Genomic DNA, 20,048 nt, shown 5'->3' with positions numbered 1-20,048 from the left:
TGCAGTTCAAAATAACTTTGAGAGTGGAAAAAATATTATAAACAATTCGGGAGGTAACTAATTTAACCAGTCTCGGACTCTATTGCTACCCCTCGCTATCGCTCGGGGGCAAACTTGTCCTCGACAGGTAAATATTAGTTACCTCCCTTAATGTTTAAATAACTATTAATTTTTGTAGTGCATTCTCCCTATTCCCCCTCCACGGAATATGACAATATGGGAAAAAGCTTATTAACCTAACCTGTGTAACTCCGGAGAATAATTGGTTACCTACAAAAATTACTTTACACTGTTAACAGAATTAGAATGTCGCCTACGCCTACTCTAAATATATATTTATTTGAAGGCCCGATATATTTGGTATGGCGTCAATAGCTGCGACATTTCGTCGCTCACAATGGGTCTTAAAAGAGTTATCTTTATGTGCTGTTGGGTAGATCGTATTTTGATAGGTCGCCCATTTCCACAATGCATAAAGTAGTTGGTGGAGTTCAATGAATTATTTATTAGTTTGAAAATTGGCCCGTTGCCAATTTCGCCGTCAATAGGATCCGCTTTTAAGGCCCGCGCACACGCGACTAACGGAACGTAACCTGTTAACGTATTTAACTGATAATTTGCGACTTTGATATCACGCTTTATTAGAGCACGTGCCGCGGAACACGCCCGTGAATGGCAGCACTCGCCAATTATCTAGAAATTTGCAAAACAAAATGGCGGCGCAAATGTACCACGCACTCGTGGAAAAACGAGGGAAAACTAAAAATAACACTTAATCGGTCCAGTTCCGTTACAAAATATGTCTGACCTTAAGCAACAACGAGTTCTGCACACCATCATGTTTCTTGAATAATTAATTATCAATCGCGAATTCCACGTTGCTCACGCGTTCGGATAAAAATGACGCGATGATCACGGATTAGGTAACGCATTACCTAAAAAATCGTTGTCGTTAAGGTCGCTTCGCACCGTGAATATTAACGAGAGTTGCGCGTACGTGCTCTTTGTCGGTGTTGATTGTGGCGCCCAACTGGTGTCCGCGGTTGGCACCCAATTTTTCCCGGTAAGGTCGCGACCCAGAAGATTTCTTTTGGCTGTAATTATGGTAACGAGCCGATGTGTTCGTTAATTAGTCTTAATTGGGCTCATTAGGGAACGGTACAGTATCACTCGCCGGTCTGGATCTTTCAGCAGAATTTTACGGCGCTGCCGCCTAATGGACGTGAAAATTAATTGATGCCACGCAAATACCATCTCTAGGCGACAATTAGTCGGCGCGATTTTTCCCGAATTTAAATAAATTAGAGAGGAGAAATCGAGCATACCGAAAATTGTGGGAATAACGGACGCACGTGGTGGGCGTGGCCTCCGCTCGCATCTCACTACGGTTCGGCGGCCGCCAAGGGGTTAAAAGAGCTCCCCTCAAGGCCGGAAGTGCGGAAATTCTCGAAGAGCGTGGGTACCGACCTCGCATGTCGGATGGCACTTCCGGTCTTCCGTTGGGAAAGCGAGTCTCACTCGACGAATTCGAACGAAAGTGATCAACCGTCGTCTGAACTTGACGCTTTTCAAGGTAAGATTTCTTCATCGGCTGTTACAGAGGCGTAATGCAGAACAATGGACGATTATTAATGATCGAGTGGTAACCTCTTGACCGCGCTGAAACCAAGACGAGAACCGTTGCCCAAATTAAAATCGAATTAGGTTGTCTTGTGGGAAAACGAGCCCCGGCTCCATTGTTACGGATTTGACGCAGATTTCGAGGCGATAATCAAATTCGGTATTGTGCGATTCAATTTCTTCTTCTAATTGGGATCGGCCCGCGGCCAAGAAATCGCCGGATTAATCGGGAATTAACGAAAAGGTGCAAACGGACGCAAAGGTCGACGGCCTCCATCTTGTTACCTCTTCATTGTTATTCAGAAGCGGGATAATATATCATAACAATCCGCAATCGAACGATTGGTTAGGGCTACACTCGATTTCTGCGTAGAGCGGAGTCTCTCCGTTTGTTGTGTTTTAATTTAACGTCGATTTTACTTTTACTGCCCGATACGAACCCACACGCGCTTTTATTTCCCTCTTTCTTAATTGGAAAACGTACTAATGGCGTTGCAAAATTTTCACACACTAGTTTCCACCGATACGACCGCCACCCACGTCCGATCTCCACGCATTCCGATTAATCACTGAGCCCAAGGAGCAGACTTCTCCCCTCGTGGGGGACACGTGACGAAATTGCCAATTGAACGTGAAGGAGGTCTGCTCCGGATCGGACGGGAGGAGCGGCCGGATTAACCAAATAAAAATAAATCTCCCTCCGGTTTTCTCAAAATAGTTTCACATCCAGACAGGATGCCCGATCGATAAGGTGGGCTCCGTTTAGTCTTCGCAAGGCTTGAGGGTGTTGTTTTTCATGAAAGATTCAAGAGTCGCGAGGGGTTTCCCTCGATCGATCCTTGTATTTTTGTCTGGCGGCACTCGATCCAAAATAGTTTGTGGGCCACGGAAGAGCTCCCAACAGATGTCTTCAAATTTAAATTTAAATGTCTCGTACAGGTGTGGGTTTGTCTGCAGCAGTACAGGTGGAAGTCCATTACCATTTGTTCGAAATTAATGTGGCGGAAAACATTGGGATTATTTAACTTTCGGCCAACCTTCACTTTTCATGACTCCTCGTCTCGCAGTTTTGGATTGCATCACCGGTCCCAATTTTTCGCCGAATTTATCGTCACGACTGCCTCTCTTATCTTGCGAAAAATTTGTGCGTGCACTTTGATATTTTTCAGAACGTGGGCAAAAAATTTCATTAATCGATCACGTTCGCGCTTGTCGCGGTTCAGGTTTGCCTCTTAAGGGATCAGTCAGTGGGTTAACTTTTAAACGGGTTTTATCACTGTTGCATTGTTCGTCGATGATAAAATTCGTTTTCAATTTAACCCACCCGGTGTCGGTGAGACAATCACTTCTTCGGCTTCCTTAATTACGAACAAAGAAGCCCACAAAATCCGTAATTAATTTTTTGGAGGATTGTGCATGAACACCATTCAAATTGCATTCAATGAGAAGGAACTCGTGACGGGTTTGAATGCCGTTTCCAAACGAACCGGAAATGTATCAATGCAGACTCCTTCCCAGGTCTTTTTAGGTCTTTTGTTCTTGGGACAAGTGTGTTGTGAAATATCTATAAAATTAATATGCGCTTCTTCCTCCTGCTTTCTGAAAAGAGCAAAACGTTCGGTGGACCCGAGAGGTTGGAAGCCGAAGGCCTGTGAGTCACTTTTGATCTTTCGATAAATTTTTAACCGATTACGAGGAAGAAGAGGAAAAAAGCGCGTGGGTAGCAAACCTGAAAAACGACCCAGTATATGCATAATGCAAAAAAATAGAATGTTGTAAGGCAACCCGTAGGTAGAACATCCTTCTATTTTTACCACCTGTTCGGACTAGCATTTTTAGCGTTGATGGAGAGCATGCAATCCGCGATATGCGCGTACGTGATTTACATCTCAATTATGTCCTTATAGAGCTCGAGAAAAATGATTCACTTGGGGATAAGCTAATTGAATATGTGTCAATGTTGAGCTTGAGGTCTCGGACCATCTGCAGATTGTCGTGGAGGTCCTGACGAAAACCCAGCGATCCTCCGTCGAAAAGATTCGGTTCGTAAATGCACGCGTGCAGGTACGGATGAACAAACAGGTCGGTCCGGCGCCGAATCTTGCGTGAAACCGCCCCCGAAGCCGCCACCGGAAGGGAGAACAAAGCCGTACTTACCGAAGTTGCGGCGAACATCTTCACAAAACAAGCGACGAGTTAAATCCAAGCCACCAACAACAAATCTAGCACAGAGCCGTACACCTGTTACATCCTTGAAAGTAGAAACAAGACTAAAGAAATCGGTGTGGTAGTCGTGGAGACTTGCGTAGCCAGCGCTCAAAGTGCTCATTGGAATCTGTATAATTTTTGAGAGAATGTTATGCAGGTAACCGGTTTCGCTAAGATCCTATTGCTTCCATTTGGACGGCGGTGGTGAAACTGGCGATGATTTTTTCGGGCGGCGATTTCGGCCTGGGGCTCCCCCTTTGGACCACCGCGGCGCGCCCTTCGCCCTCGTCGCGATCCGTGCGGTTCGCATGGACGCGTGTTTTTCTGGCAAATTGCAAACTGTCAATGACCCCACGGGAAGGTGACGGTCGCGGTGCGTGCGGGTGCCTTATCTGAAGGCACCCTTGGGCCGCGACGTTTTCTTTTGGGAGCCTGCGGGGGTCCGGTGATCTAAGACGTTGCCCAAGTGGGTCGCGGTGAAAAGGGCAAGAAAGAGGGAGGATTCACGAGCGAGCACAAAAGGTGCGATGAAAGTGATAATAGCATTGTGGAAATCGATCGATCGATCGAGAATCTCGCCTCGGATCGCAGAACTAGAGATTTTGGCAACGCGATGGTACCAGATGAACAATCAGGTGGTCGGTGGAGCGGGTCGCGGGTGAAAGAAATCGAAAATGTCTAAGTAAGAAAGACATTTATGTTATATAAATGTATTCACAAGACAATACACATATTAATTTGTTTCTTAATACTAAACTAAAAAATCTATAACTAGAAATACAAATGATTTTGTTCATTCTCAAAGACATATTGGTGAGCGGGTACTTCCATATGATATGAATCGATCAATATTGCTTCGTTAAACTAATGGTTTGTCGTGACAGTCAATTTTACAAATGACGAGCGAAAGTAAAAATGAAAGAACCCCCTCAGTGGCATATGTACAGTATTTAGGATTGCTTTTCGGTCATCAATTTCATAAATATTCACTAAAAAATTGTGTAAAAATATATGTACAATGTAATAATAGTAATGACGATGGAAAAGAGATTTTTGTGGATGATTGTGCGGTTTCGTTGGAGAGTGTTGTTCGTGTGCAGGAGTGACTGTTCGACGAGGTTATTGCACGATAAAGTTAGACGATGAGATGTCAAGTGGGCAAGTTTCGGGCGATGAATTTGGTTGCGGCTGAGACACGGAAGGAAACCCTCCCCAACGAAACCACGGCGAGTCTGAAAAGCCCTACAGGTTAGAAGAGATGCTATGCTATTTTACATAAAAAACCGTGGCTGCCTATACTGGCCTGGAAGAAAGGTTTCATTGAATAAATAATAAATTACGAATTTTTAATAACTAGCTTAAAATATTTGGCATCATTTGTTTTTTTATTATCATTAACATAATTATAAAATTATCTTTTTAGGATCAAGTTGACTGATGACTAACACTATACAATAATTTATTTGTAGGCATGTTAAGAACACTATAAATATTCTTTCTTTATGTCAAAAATATATTTCCAACACTACAAAGAATAAATCCTATATCGTAAAATGCACACAGCATTGTATCAGCACACCTGAATTTGAATCGAACCGAGGTGCTACTCGATCTGTACAATTTGTCTCTCACAATATAAAGAATTTCTTTCTTCATTATTTTTCAATACCATGTTCACGTGTGTGGGCAAAAATATATATCTTTAACGTGAAGCAAGGTTACAAAAGGCAAAAATCACGGAACAGACGTCCCAAATAAATGATCTCTATTCACAAACATTAAAACAACGGACACTTATGCAAGGACTGAACCGGGACCGATCCATCATCGTTCACTCTTTCTTCGGCTTTGATTCGTGTGCAGATCGCGTGGACCAACAATACCTACTTGGGAAAGGGGGCAAATAAATCTACGACTCCGTTTCACTCGGAAACACAACTACGACAATAAAATAATATAAACAAATCCGCACTTAAAGTATGGCAGTCGCATCATCACTAAATCAACAATTTACAATTGAATAATTATATAAATTAGCTAATACAATAAATAATAATAAAATAATAATAATATAAAAATGCGAACATTCGATTGTTAGTAGAACGGAATACTATATTTGTACTTGTGGGAAATTTACACTCGACTTTTGAGATCATAGAGGCACTGTTAACATCAATTTAGTCCCCGGGAATAAATGAAGAAATGAAGCGAGTCTCACGACTGATCCTGTCAAAATGGCATACCTCCGAACGCCTTGGCCACGACATCCCGATACGGCCCCGTGACAATGCACGGGTACATCGGAAAGAGGGTCGTCATGGACATGGTGGTGAGAGTGGGCGACCTGATCATGACCTCGGCGGGACCGCGGTCTTGGTGTTTGTCGATCTCCACCTTGTGGAACCTCATCTTGTCGACGTACTCGTCCCAGCCGTGCTTGGTCTTGTTCAGGTTGCGATGCTGGTAGAACACGAGCGATATCCTGGTGGGATTCTTCCTGTTGGGCTTCTTGAGCGCCGTGGTGGCGTGCAGCTCGTGTCTGGCGCACTCGAACAGGACGCTGCCGTGCTCGAGGGCGATGGCGACCCCTCCGATGCTGGAGTCTCTGAAGCAGTCTGCGTTGTCGCTGAAGGTTTGTACTTGGTTCAGTTTCGATGGCGTTACTAGATTCCCTACTGGGCTGTTCAACGTGCTGAAGGAGTAGTTGTCGTCGAAGGGATTGCAAACGTTGTAATATGGCAGATTTGTGAATCCTGAAGAGTAACAGCCGGCGGCCGGCCGTGGAGGTATCGCGTAATCACAGGGGGCCGTCTGAACGGCGTAGCTGTCGTCGAACAGCTTCTTCTTGGCGTACTTCACCTCGTCTTGATTGTAGTACTGAGTCTTGAAGCTGTAAACATTCTCGTTGACTAAATGATAGTTCCTCGAACGGAACGGAAAGTTGTAATAAGAATAGTTGTTGGTGTAGCCCCAATTTAATTCGTTCGGTGGCGTGTCAAACACCGTGCTCGTTATCTGTTCGTTTTGTATCTGTTTCTCGGTCGGTGTGGTGGGCGTGGAGCTCCCTCCGGACGAGTCGCTCTCCTCTTTGCGCTTCTTGTTGCGTTTGCACGACTGAACGGGATTGGGATTCGCGCGGATCTCAGTCTCGTACCTAAAACAACAACCTCGTACCAAAAACCACATAAAGACAAAGACCTTCGCTGGGGAGCGAGACTTACTTGGTCAGCACTTCGATGCAGCCCGACCTGATCTTCTCCTGTTGGTTCTCCTTGGAATCGAACTCGTCGGTGTTGTCGACCACGTAGAGCGGCAAGACGTGTAGCTGCTCCTCGTCCGCCTTGTGCAGCTTCCTGTGCTTGGTCAACGTCACCACCACCGTGCACCCGTCGATCATGTTCTGCGAGTCTTTGTGAGCGTGAGCGCAGAAGTCCATGCAGGCGGTCACGCCGGAGAAAGGTCTGCCAGGCCTGAGGCCCAATCTGCAGTCGGCGGCGATATGTTCGTAGAAGCATTGATTGCGGAAGGACTGAGGCGCCAAACACTGATAGATCGGACTGATGTGCGAGGCCAGCTTCTGGAGTTTGTCTTCGATGGTTTGCTCTTCGGACTGGACGCTCAGACGAAACTTGCGCACGAGTTTGGAGCGCGTGAACTTGCACCCGTTGTAGTACATGCTCCAGGAGCATCCGAAGGAGAAGCTGGCGCCGCAAGTCTCCGGATCCAGACCTTGACAGGCGCAGCTCTTCAGTTCGTTGGTGCCGCACCGTCGCTTGGTGGCGATCCCGAACTTGGTCAGCTTGTCGGTCAGGAGGGAGTAGAGCTCGTCGGCGTAGTTCTGCAACACGCCGTCCCACATCACGATGCAGACCACGATGAAGGCCGAGCGGCAGAAGTGGCCGGGGCGGTGCTTCACGATGATCAAGTACTTCTCGTCGACGCCGGATCGCCGGATTATCTGCGGGAGGAGAGATCACGATGGGTCGTGGGTACCCCAGAGGGACTTACCCATTTGGCGATGGGACACCCTTGCGACGTCTTGCCCTCCTTGCCGGTGTAGCGGATCTTCTCGATGCGGATGGCGCTTCCGGTGACTCCCGTTCGGTTCTCCAGGTCATGGCGCAAGTTGATCAAGTTGTCGGAGCATCCTGCAAGTTTGAATTTTGAATTTCGTCGAGTCGAGGGGACCGGTTGTTACCTAAGTGGGTGTAGTAGGTTCCCGGTTCCGCGGGGAATTGTTCGGGGTGGTTGAAACAGTTGCATCGGGGGATTTCGCTTTCGTTCATCTTCTGGGGACTAGGATTGTTGTTTTGGGCTTTGATTTTGGGAGGTTTTTGGACTTGCTTCGGTTTGGTCGAGGAATTGGGGGGTGTAGTGAAGCCACCACCATCGTTTACTTTACTGAAACGATGGTGGTGGCTATACCATAAAAAATGACCGGTGTTGTTTTGTTGTTCCATCTTCTTCTCGTCCGAGCTCTCTTCCATCTGCTGCTTGCTTAATATCATCGTCTTGATTCGAGTGTTCAAATTTACCCTGTCTGCTTGCGAAAACTCACTAGTAACGTTGGTTTGTGCCTCGTTTTGCGCCGCCTTCTGGTCGTCCTGCACCGCGAACTGGTTGTCGAAGTGCTGGTCGACCTTGCCAGCCAGACCATCGTCGTGCGGCCTCTCCCAGATGATCTGTCCCTCGTCGGTCTGCCACATCTGTTCATGACTAGTTCCGCTGTATTGTCCACTGCCTGGGTATCCACTAGAGCTGTGTGAAGCTAGCTGCGGGCTGCTGTTCACTTGTGGATACCCAGGCTCGGCGTTTCCCGAATTCGCCGTCGCATAGTTCGGGTTCGAGTTGGGGCTGAAGGCCGCCGAAGAGACCGACGTGAAGCTACCACCGCTCTGCTGGTTGAAATTTTGATTGTTTGCCGGATTGCTGACGGTGCTGTTGACCGAACTGGGCCTGGAGACGCTGTCCGCGTTCCCCGACGGAGTCGTCGCCGGCGACACGAAATTTTGATTCTGCGGGTTGTACTCCTGGTACTGGCGGTTGGCGGTGGTCTGCGCCGCGGGTGCCGGACTGGGCGTGTGGGAGTAGTTGGAGTTGGGCCGCGGCGTCAGCTGGACCTGCTGGTTGGGGGCGCTGGGGGGCCGCGCGTTGGTCAGCACCTGGACCGCGCCGGTGTAGAAGGTGTTGGTCTCGAAGGTGGGCTGCTGGTAGGTGGCCTGGTAGATGCCGTTGGGGTACTGCTGGTAGCCCTCGAGCGTGGCCTGGGTCCCCGCGGGGATCTGCTGGATGAACTGGCCTTGCGGCCAGGCTGCAACTGTCTGGGTGAGCCGGAGCGGGCCGGGGGCGGCGACACACTCACCTTGCGTCGGGTCCGTCTGCCAGACGGGCGCCGGAAACCTGTTGGGGTCCGCGTAAAAAGGCATCGGAGTCTGCAAAAAGAATAATAAGGTGAAGGACGACGTAAATATCGGAAGCAACAAGTTCAGTCGTTTCGGGAGAGAATGGCGGAATTGTTGTGTCGAGAGTATTGAGGCGTATATTTGGTTGTCTATCCCGGAGGGGTGCCTTCCGTCTTGTCTGCATCAACCTTGCTCCGTTTGCGCCCCAATAAAGAGGGAATTTTGTGTAATCCACCCGGAGCGGGATCAGATATACCGCCCCCGCCGTTGAGGCAGGTCAGCGCGCCGTCACCCTCCCCGAATGGTCTTAAATCAATTCCCTTTCTGTCCTCTCGACATTTGCCTCCGCTCCAAACACAATGACATACCATTGGTGATTGTTGCTGGACGGGTATCGCTTGTTGTTCGGGTTTCAACATGTGAACGGTGGCTGCTGTGGGTTGAGGACTAGGTCTGGCCGGTTGCTGTTGATTGGAGATTATCGTCACGTTCCCGTTCGATTCCGACGAGACGCCACTAGGAGGTCCCGAGGGTACTGAAGAGATGGGACCGCTGGGTTTTCGGCCGCGGTAACTCTACAAACAACACAATTTCATTCGTCGAACACTGAAACGAACATTCGGACCAACGGAGAGACCGCCTCGACCACCAGTACCACCAGTACTACTATTATTATATCTAATGTACGGAATAATTTCGCAGATTGTACGCCGATAAGCAGAACCAATCGATGCGTGACCGTCGAAGAACATCCACTCCGGTAGCAACTGGGTCAGGTAAACAACGAATGGTACCTGAGAACCTTTTCCGGTACCACCGCGCCGCGACCGCGATTCGATATTGACCCACGCCAGTTTATCGATTCTGTTTGTTTACTACACACTTACTATCAACATAGTAATAATACTCGATAAGAACCTACTTAAGCCAAAACATTACAAGCTACTCACGTTCATTTCGTTAAGTACTGTTTGACTCGACCAAAAAAATAACCACACGCGGCTCGCCTACTCCTACTACTCCTAGTTACGTAAACTTTTATGAATGGAAACGGCGGTATCGCGCAACCCTTCGCTCCCCTTTCGATTTTTTCTTTTTACCCCTTTGTGGGACAGTACGAATCGTTTTTAAAAAAAATAATACACTACACGAATAGTTTGTACATTGACTAAAAATTCCTGTCGTTGATTCGCCCCTCCTCTCTTGCCTTACATAACGGTCCTAGTTAAGTTGGCTTCCTCTAAAGCTGCGCTTATTTTTCCGCGTGCGTCGCGCGGAACGCACGTCTTAGCTCGAACGCGGGCTCGGCAACGTCCGTTTTCAGCCGATTCGGACCGAGTGACCTGGAGTTGTTATCGCGTTATCACGGCACATACGCACAGCTCGCTCGATTTTCATTATTTACAAAGCAATTAAAATGATATATTGTCGAATATGAATTTTGGTATTTTCGTCGATAACGGCGAAAGTCGGACGTGGCCATTGGCGGCCGATCCGGTGACGGAGCACGCATTGGCGTGCGCCGGGAGGGGGCAAAATCAATCGGCTGACGGAAATTTTCGACTGGTTTTTCGACTATTCAAGGGAATAATAAATTAGGATGACGGAAACGAGTTTCAGGAAGTAGCGAGTAGCGAGTCGCGTGACCAATATTACGTGGGCGGAAAACCCCCAGGATAAGGTGGATTCACGTCGCCAGTCGGCTTGCTGATGACACGAATTGACAAAGTGCTAGACCCAATTTGGAATTGCAACGGCGGCGTGAGCGTGAACGGGGCTTCAGGGGTTTTGCTCTTTGTGTGTTTTTATCATTTTTAGCTGACGACAGATTTGTCGTGGGATATTCAGGTGGGATCTGTGATTAGAGCCGCGTTTATTTTCCCGAAGCGAAAACAGTATTTCTGTCTCTTTGTCCAGGGATTTGCTTTATTGAATTAGGACTCTGAAAACTTTAGAAATCAATCTTGCAAAAAGTTACAAATCAAAACAAAATTAACGATCGTAGGAACCGCTCCAATCTAGAGATTTAAATACTTTTTTTTTCAAGTAGATTTTTTTAAAGATCGAAGAAACGAGTTTTTCTCGAAACTACGCTATTTAAAATGTTAATTTATTTAACCGATTGAATTCAAATTTGGTGAGTAGGTATAGTCCAATTTTTTTTAAAATCAATTGTCAATGTCAAAATTCCCTCAAAGACCAGGCTGTACCACCCTAAAACCTTTCGTTTCGGGACACCTCTATCGTAAAATCTCCCTAGATCAGGTTTGAGGTTATATCAGTAATTTTCAAATGTCAGAAAAGTTTCAGGTGTAACCAAATTTTATACCAAAAGACAAGAAATAAAGACGATAATCACACTAAAAAGTGCAACTTAACATATACCTACAGGAAAATGGGAATTTATTTAATGGGTTATATAAGCAGTTTACCTATTCATTTTCAGAATCTAACCCCCAATCGTCTTCCGAATATGCTTCTGCGGAAGAGGAATGTCCTCAATTGGTAGATTTCCCATCAATTTTTTCCAGTCCTCTCTAATCAGTTCCTCGCAGTGACGAACCCATATATTAAAAGAAAATACCTCTAATATGATGTGTGCATCTTTACTGCAATTTAGCATGGTCGGTTTTTCTGTCTGCATTTCTTCACGTAATCTAATCATTGCCAATTTTTCTCGTTGTGTTAGATCCTTGTTTTCGAAAACTCTTTTAACTTTGTATTTTTATTTAAATGTAATTGCGCCTTCAATAGCGCAAGCGCCTTTACATCAAAATGACTGACATATAGTTGACATTTTACGTTGCCAATCTAATAACTATCAAATAACCAGTGGTTTATACCAACATGACAACACTTTGACAATTGATTTAAAAAAAAAATTGGAGTATACACATGTCATTTTAGCCGACACCATAATAAAATGAAAACAAGTTTTTTTTCTAATTTAAATAAACCCGCGAAACGAAAAAAATCAATTATAGTTTATTTTCAACATGGCCCCATCATTCTTCCAATATTTTTTTTTCTTTTTGGTATCACAATTATGAGACTTATTCTTTTCTTTATTTTTTTATATATAATTGTACACAAAAGACAGTCTTACAATTCTAAAGTAGAATTGCTGTCTAACTTAAAACCATCTGTCTGTTGTCGTGATTACAACACATAACGAAAACATTTTGTATAGCGCACCGGTGAGTGTTTAATTAATTTATTAATTACTTAATTGTTTGCATACATCTTTTTCCAGGTGTGAACTCCCTCAACAACTGTCACCATGAATGAATATTCATTGAAGCTCATCTGTTCTATTCACTCCACGAACAGTAATCTACTATGAGACTTTCCCATTTTGTTATCGCAACCAACACAGATTGCCAATGTTTGCAAACACAAAATCATTTATTTTGTCGATATCGTTTCAAAAATTAATTCGCCAAACCGCAAATTCGGTACGAAAATTTGATTTTCAAATTGATCTGGAACGGTCGGTCGAGATGCGAGGTGTCGAGACCCTTGACCCAACGGCTACGCTACTGAATAATCCCCGAATGGAATCGCCGCGATAAGAAAAGGAATTATCATTAATAAAAACCCCCATAAATTCATAAGCGCGATATTTATGATTTTTTTTTTTTTCACGAACCTTCGCACCACCCATGAATCACGAAAATATCATGGTATCTACATAAAAGGACAGCGAATCCGTGATAATGGACGCGCAGGAGGAGTTGTTGGTAATAAAGGGCCGATGGTCGCAGTGCGGAAGTCCTACGCCACTGGACACTTTATTGAATCGTTTGCCGTTTGAACGGGTCGTAGTGTTTCGTTCAGGGGTGTACAGTCCTGGAGGAGTTTTTCGGAAAACTAGTTTGCAGATTGTGTTCCGAGGGGAGCGATTTTTTTGCGCAAAATGGCCGATTTGGCGGAAGTGTAAACAGCGCCAGGTAGATTATTTGTTTGGGGTCGCGTGGCGTTTCCGGGTGGTCCGGTCGGGTCCGGGTCGTCTTTGACCCGATCGGCATCGACGAAGTCGAGCCATCAAGCAAAACGCAACCCCTGTAGGTACATTTAGAAGCGTATTTATCGTCATTTCGTTGTATGATGTTCGTACCCAGTGTGAGTATTGATTAATGTGGGGCGCATGCTCGATGCTCGAACACATTTTCTACAAAATTTACAATTACCGTGTACAGCTCATCACAAAATTATTCTCTCGTACAGCTTTGATAAGGTTTTTAATAACATCGAGCGAGAGCTCGGGGCTGATTGCAGTCGCACTGAAAATTTTGATTAAAAACAAATTGCCCCTCCACCTATAGTGCCAAATCGCGGCGTAATCACGTCTTCCAGTGTTAATGCATAAAATTACAATATGCCCTCGCTCAAATTATTTTCCGCCGGAATTAGCGTTTTTAATTGATAATTCCGCGATGGCCGCCACGTCGCACATCTCGCGTGGCCAGAAACTAATCCGACTAGCTCCGATGAGGATATGAACTATTGATCCGGCAGTGGCGTGCGTCCGAATAAAATGCAATAAATCACCACCAATAATTTGAGTGAGTCATGTGTTTATATCCAGTCGTAGGGCTCAAAGTTGCAACCTACCCCAGCACCTCGTCCCTTTCCCCGTCCGCGTCTTGACTCTCCACGAAGGTAACTCGCATCTCCGTACAGATTCTAAAACAAAATAAAAACGAAAAATAAATAAAAACAAAATCATAAAAAAATAAGGGGGTGGAAAAAATCCCTACCTAAAAATAGCGCGCGAGCAGCGATGGGTGGCGGTGAGTCAAAAAAAAAAACTATCGCCGCACGCCCCATCCCTACTCTCGTAGCCATGGAAACGTGATTTTTTTTCCAAAACCAAACGCAGCTTGGGCCTAATAATTCGAGGAAACAAACGCGAACCCTTTGACAAGTGTCCGAAGTAAAAAGCGAACTGCGCATTGTTAAAACTGCTCATTGATCCCGGTCATGACGGATTTTAATCGGGCCCCGGAAAACTCGATAACGGAAAAATGTCATTCCGAGAGACCACGGAAAATTGTCCGATCGAGCCGGACGATCGATCACCAATCGTCAAGCTCCGGTGCAAATTCGGCGCTAATTTATTTAGCGGCGGCGAACTTATTCGAGGCTTGCAGGGGCGAAAATTGCGCGACCTTGAGAGGGCAAGGGAGAAAACGCGTCCGATCGACACGGGGTGCAATCCGTGTGTCAGCGGCGGCGCCATTTTCGCCGATTTTCGAATTCGATGGGGAAAATTCACCGCCGCCTCCGCATCGATTTTTACTTTTCGCCGGACGCGATGTACAGGCGGTCCAAAAGCGTTGACCACCCATTCGGTGACGTCACTTGCGGAAGGTCTCAAGTGCGAGTCGAAAACGAGAGGGAAAGTGCCGCCGCCAGCGCCACCTACACCGCGGGGCCCTAATCGGGTGGGGAATTTTTTTGGGGCCGCGTGTATAATTTATTAGATCACAATTTCCGAAAAAAATAGGAACTATAAAAACGTATACCATATTGGGTGCAAGAGAGTAGAGAACGAGAACAACCGTCTGTCTGCTTGTATATCCGGTAGCAATAACCAGGTGCGCTTATTTCCAGGGCTGTCCAAAGCGGGGTACCATTAGGCGTTGGGGTCGCCGCACCGACGGCCCTCGCGCCGCCACCGGCCCCAGTTCGAACGCTCGATCGGCCGGTGCGGTCGTCCGAGACGTCGCACCGAATTAAAAATTTTCGGCGGGTGGGGGCGGCGGTGGATCGCCTCCCGTCGCTTTGGACATCCTTGACGAAAAACACGTGGTCTATGTATCGCTGACAGCTGGTCTAAACTCCACCCACCATGGATCTTGCCGTTATACTAATTCACCATGCCGCCAGGGCGACAATAATAATTTTTACATTATTAAAAGTCTCATTTGCATTATTATGGTCATCACCGGGCTAATTGGACGCGGCACGACCGGGAATTATTCAGGACCGGGAGAGGCTCGGGGCTCCCGAGCGACGATTGATGGGTTATGGGCGATATTTACGATTCGCCAATTTCCCGCCAAAATTTACCGACCTCGGGCCCACACGATTTTACAAAATCCACTTCCAACTGACCTGTCATTATTTACCGTGACAGTTGTGACATACTGCTTATTATTTTTTTAAATATGGATGCTTCATTTCGGAACCTTTAGGCAGTTATTAGCGAAAATGGCGCCATAAATTTGCACAATTGCAATTTTTGCGGTCGCTTCATGTTTTGGAATCAAACATTTTTTCGCCTTTTCAACCCTGTATCATTTTTTTATATCATAATTTGACCACGAGGATAAGCGAAATATTTACATCAACAATTGTTAATGTAATTGATGCTTTCCAAGGGTCCGATAGAAATATTCGTAACCATAAAATAAAATCCGGCCTGGATGCCGTGCCTCCTTTAATAGTAACAGTTCGCGGCCCAACAAATTTTAAAGCACTATCATCATTTGATCGGTAAGGTGAAGTGACATCGGGTGTGGTCAATGTGTGGATAGGTGTCCTCTGGGAGTTACGTTTCGTTGTAAACTTCCATGTTTCATAGCGTAATGAAACTACGACTAATGTCGCCTGATCAATTTATCATTGCTTGATAGAAATATCCGTAACGATAAATAAATCCGGCCTCGATGCCGTGGCCCCTCCTTTTAGAATAATATATTAAAAACATGTATGTATTTGAAAACTTTCGTTTATTCTTTGTTGCAGAACTAATTTAGAGTACTCGTTTCTGTCGGTATCACTTGTGTTTGACAAAAAATAAAAAACTGAACGACGATTAGACGATTTTACAATTAAGAAGATGTAAGATCAATAAAAATTGGTGGTTTGTTCGCTTAGGTTTGGACCACAGAGTTGGTCCATTTTCGACGTTGTTGTGTTGTGTTTCCAAGATCTAATTAGAATTTTGAATAAGTAAAATGAATTTGTTAGAGTTTGATTTGCCGAATGAATTAAAAAAAAAATGTATATTGGGAGAAGTGTTGTGATTTTGCGCGATCCGCAACCCGTAATACACGTCGGTCGGCCATCACTCGTTTTGCAATTAGCGAATCGCGTCGAATTTGACGTGTCGGGATCGTTTGTCCTTTCCAATAAGAATTGGTAAATTGTCCTGTTGGGTGCAGGTGCGGTGATGAAACGTGGGGTAGGTTGGGGGGGAGGGTCCGTTATGCAAACGGTTGGCGGCGGTGGGCGTGCAGGGTGGCATCGTTCGGCGATTGTTTATAAAAAGTTCCTTGCCCTTCGCGTCGCGTGTCCAACACGTGGTCGTTTCTAAGAATAAGCGTTGTGCGTCAAGGTCTATTCTCCTAACCCAAATAAAGCCGACCTCGGTGCCTGTCTGGCACGTCGGAACACCCTTCATTGCGTGAATCCTTTCGGGTAAACAGGGCGAGATTTCCCGGAACAAACCACCGCAAAGTCATATCCCCGAGCGGCCATCCGAGCGCCGGGTCGACCGTCTGGTTCACGTCTAGCCGACCCTAACGACCCAGCGGACTGACCGGCCGCCTCCGCTCGTGACGGACGGAGGACCTTTACCTCAGACAACGCACACACATCCCGCTCGCACTCCACCCCCTCATTTTCACGTCAACCGACTTGATAGATCACTGTCAATCTTTTTGCCGGCCGTGCACGAGCGCGCTATGGGACCCCGGGGCCCCCTTTTCGTCCTCCGCACGATTTCATTTCCGCAAGCGAGAAACGCGACAAAGGAGGACCCGGCCGTGGCCAATGTGCAGCTTATTAAAACGCGCGTCAAGGACGAGATGACCGGAAACATGACGTCAGGATGAAGACGTCTTATCGGAGGGCGGGGCGGGGATTGGCGCGGATGGGTCGGAAAAGGGACGTAGGAATTTTCTGCAACGTGAACGCGAAGAAAGGGTCCGACGGTTCCAACGACTGGCAAATTTGAATTTGCCGCCTCCGGTTGACGGATGCGAGACGTGTTAGAGTGAGAAATTACCGTAAAAACTGTATTTTGAAAAAGGTGAAATATCAATGTTGCAGCTTTTAAACTTCACGTAGAAGCTACGATATAAAATTGCAATGTTGCATTTAAAAGCTTCACATAGAAGCATATTTGACACTACAATATTTACACAAACCTAAAGTCACGATTAAGATGAAAATCAGATTCTTCCCCCTTGCTACTTTTTTCATCGAATTCTATCTTCTATGGTAATAAAAAAGAAACAAAAGAGATCAATTATTTTTATGACAAAATGTTTTGGAAAATTCCGTTGGATTTTAGTTCCTTTTTAATTAAAGGTTCAATAAAATACAAATCTGTCTCGCACTTATTTGAATTTGTATTTGTTTAGGTTAGTAACAAATTAAAAATGGATCATAGAAGATAAAATTCTATTGACAAGATTTGTCTTGCAAATGACAGATAAACCAAATTCTCACAGCTTTTTACTTTTTAATTTTAATTGAAAGACTTTTGGATCATTGGCGTCTTTAAACATTCTATTGTTTACATGTTTTTTAACCACCCCATTAACTTATTTATCTATGGGGTGATCAATAATAATAATAATAAATGTATATCGCGCGTTCAAATGAAATCCTGGGCTGGGAAGCCGTTGCAAACCGTCAATTGTTGTGCTTTTTTAAAGCGTAGATTAATTGGAGCATGTTGGCAGCTAACCTAAAATTTAGAGCCAAAAAATTTTTCTTTTTTTTATTTCTTTGCAATGTTTTACATCAAAAATATAATAACGTAACGATTCCTATTCTCGAAGCAAATATCTAAGGGCACCTTTTGCTGAAACATGTTCAATTATGTCCCGATTAAACATAAACAAATGTCATTCGTGTCAAACGGCGGGAAATTCAAACTTTACACTGTTCTAAACGGTTTAATTTTTCTTTACGAGAAATATTTAGCTAAGTAATTTTTGTGTGTATATTTCATTTATTTTTTTAATCTTGTAATATATCTACTTCTACAGAATAATTAATGTTAACTTATATTTTGTATTTTTTTTGCATTAAATCAAATTAAAACAACCGCAGCAAATGTCGCTGCTTATGAAGGTGATTTTTGACAAATTTTCCAAAAGCGGCATCATCTTGATTTGTTAACTTTGCTGGTAAGGCGTACGTCAAAAGAGCGTTCAAGAAAAAAATGTGGTCAGGTGCTTGCTTTTGTTTCCGTTAACGCATGGTGTAGCTTCATTACATGTCAAACGTTATTTATTCAGCGAACCGACAACGGTGTGAATTATTTCTTTTGCAAAAAACAGTTATTTTTAGAACTAATCAACGGGAGCTTTTCTGTATTTTAGTGCGACACGGTGGTTTTTACTTTAAATTAATGATTTAATTTAGATTAAAACGGTGATGAAAGTGAGGTTACGTATGTGATGGAAATGTCAAAGCGCACGACTGAAAGGATGAAGTGCGTTTGTAAAAGAGAGAAAGCTATGGCCTGCTAAAACAATAGTTATTTTTATATTAAGTGCGTGAAGGGAGTGTTTTTTGTGCATGAAAAGGTCTTTACGCCGAGACGAAGGTCGATTCAAAAAATTGAAATTAAAAATTCAAATTTTTGAAGGAACTCTGAAGTTTCAATGCAGTGACCATGTTGCTAGGTAACTAGTAAAATACAGTGCGTGAAGTGAAACACAGAAATAGTCGTGTGCGTGAAATCGCATTTCACACACTGTTTTGTATGGTTTCTATGGTTTCGATCTTACTAACAATGCAAAAAGAAATACACGTTAGAAAATGACCCACTTCAGGCACCGATAACTATGCGTGAATTTCAATTTTTTGAATCAATAATAGAAAAACATTTTTGTGCGCTTCCTAGTTTTTCCTAAAAGTGGATTTGTGTGATTATTTGAAATTTTTTTCCAATTTTAGCTCCTGAACTACTAGAATTAACTTTAATATGATCTTCTAATTCGCGTCTTGACTTGAGAGAGATTGAATTCTTTACGATTCTTACCCTATTTGATGAAATGGGGTAAGAATTCAAGAAAGATGTATCTGTGTAGACTGTACAGGGTGATTCAAGTTTTACCGCCCGCACGAAAAACCCTAATAAAAAATTAGTAAAAATTACGAAACGTTAGAGTTACATTCCTTTGATATAAGGTTTCAATGTGTGTAATCAATTTTTTGTACTCATAGCCTTGAAAGCAACGCTTCCAACATCCAACGCTCGCTCCGAAACGAGTGCTTCCCGGTCGACTCGAATGTAAAAATTGCAAAAAACACTGGCCCTTTGAGGCATTCAAAAAAAATCTGTCTTGATAATAATAAAATTTAGTTCATAAAATACAACTTCCCTGGGTTTTCCTCCATTAAAAAATTACGGAAAGATTTATAATCGTTGAAAATTGTTCCTACAAAATTCACAAATTATTGCAAAAATTGAGATATCAAGTGAAGCAATTGTTTCCAATAACCAAAGATCACTGCCTACTTGATTTTATGTTCGTTTACGTTTAATGTATTAAAACAAAAAATTTTAATTTAATTTTCGTACAAAAAATATTGTACGAACCACTTGCGTGAAGACATCTTCCGTTCCTTCGCGCATTAATTAAAGGCACTCGCTCCTTCGTCGCTCGTGCTTTAAAAAATGCGCTCATGCGGGAACATCGTCTTCCCGCACTTGGTTCGTAAATAACTATTCCCGTACCACTTCATTCAGGCCCATAAAATTTTAAAAGTCGATTTTGAGCAAAACAATTTTTTCGTACAGGCTCATAATTCACAAATTCAAAGAACACATTTGTGAAATTCGCATCA

At 44.3% G+C, this 20,048-nt stretch overlaps 2 protein-coding genes across 5 annotated transcripts in view; both read right to left on the bottom strand.

Annotated features, from left to right (window-relative positions):
* The window catches only part of ko (Stork-head domain-containing protein knockout), a 31,746-nt gene extending 27,773 nt beyond the window's left edge, over positions 1-3,973 (bottom strand). The window contains exon 1 of one of the 3 annotated variants that reach the window (XM_069047042.1): positions 3,778-3,973. The gene's annotated coding sequence lies outside the window, so the exon portion shown is untranslated. Of the gene's footprint in view, positions 1-1,905; positions 2,049-2,104; positions 2,201-3,777 lie in introns of those variants that run through there. The other 2 variants (XM_069047044.1, XM_069047045.1) reach the window with 2 other exon arrangements.
* Positions 3,974-4,505: 532 nt separating this feature from the next.
* The window catches only part of Tet (Ten-Eleven Translocation (TET) family protein), a 29,414-nt gene continuing 13,871 nt past the window's right edge, over positions 4,506-20,048 (bottom strand). Inside the window, exons 3-9 of one of the 2 annotated variants that reach the window (XM_069046855.1) lie at positions 13,845-13,916; positions 9,599-9,805; positions 9,191-9,260; positions 8,027-9,139; positions 7,837-7,976; positions 7,050-7,786; positions 4,506-6,982 (exon numbers count right to left, since the gene is read on the bottom strand). In XM_069046855.1, the coding sequence (XP_068902956.1) occupies positions 6,058-6,982; positions 7,050-7,786; positions 7,837-7,976; positions 8,027-9,139; positions 9,191-9,260; positions 9,599-9,805; positions 13,845-13,916 (3,264 nt within the window). In that variant the 3' untranslated portion in view covers positions 4,506-6,057. The remainder of the gene's footprint in view (positions 6,983-7,049; positions 7,787-7,836; positions 7,977-8,026; positions 9,140-9,190; positions 9,261-9,598; positions 9,806-13,844; positions 13,917-20,048) is intronic. The other variant, XM_069046856.1, reaches the window with a different exon arrangement.

This window comes from Tenebrio molitor, chromosome 5 (genome assembly GCF_963966145.1).
Source record: "Tenebrio molitor chromosome 5, icTenMoli1.1, whole genome shotgun sequence".
NCBI lineage: Eukaryota > Metazoa > Arthropoda > Insecta > Coleoptera > Tenebrionidae > Tenebrio > Tenebrio molitor.
This window is presented reverse-complemented; position numbering and strand designations above follow the sequence as displayed.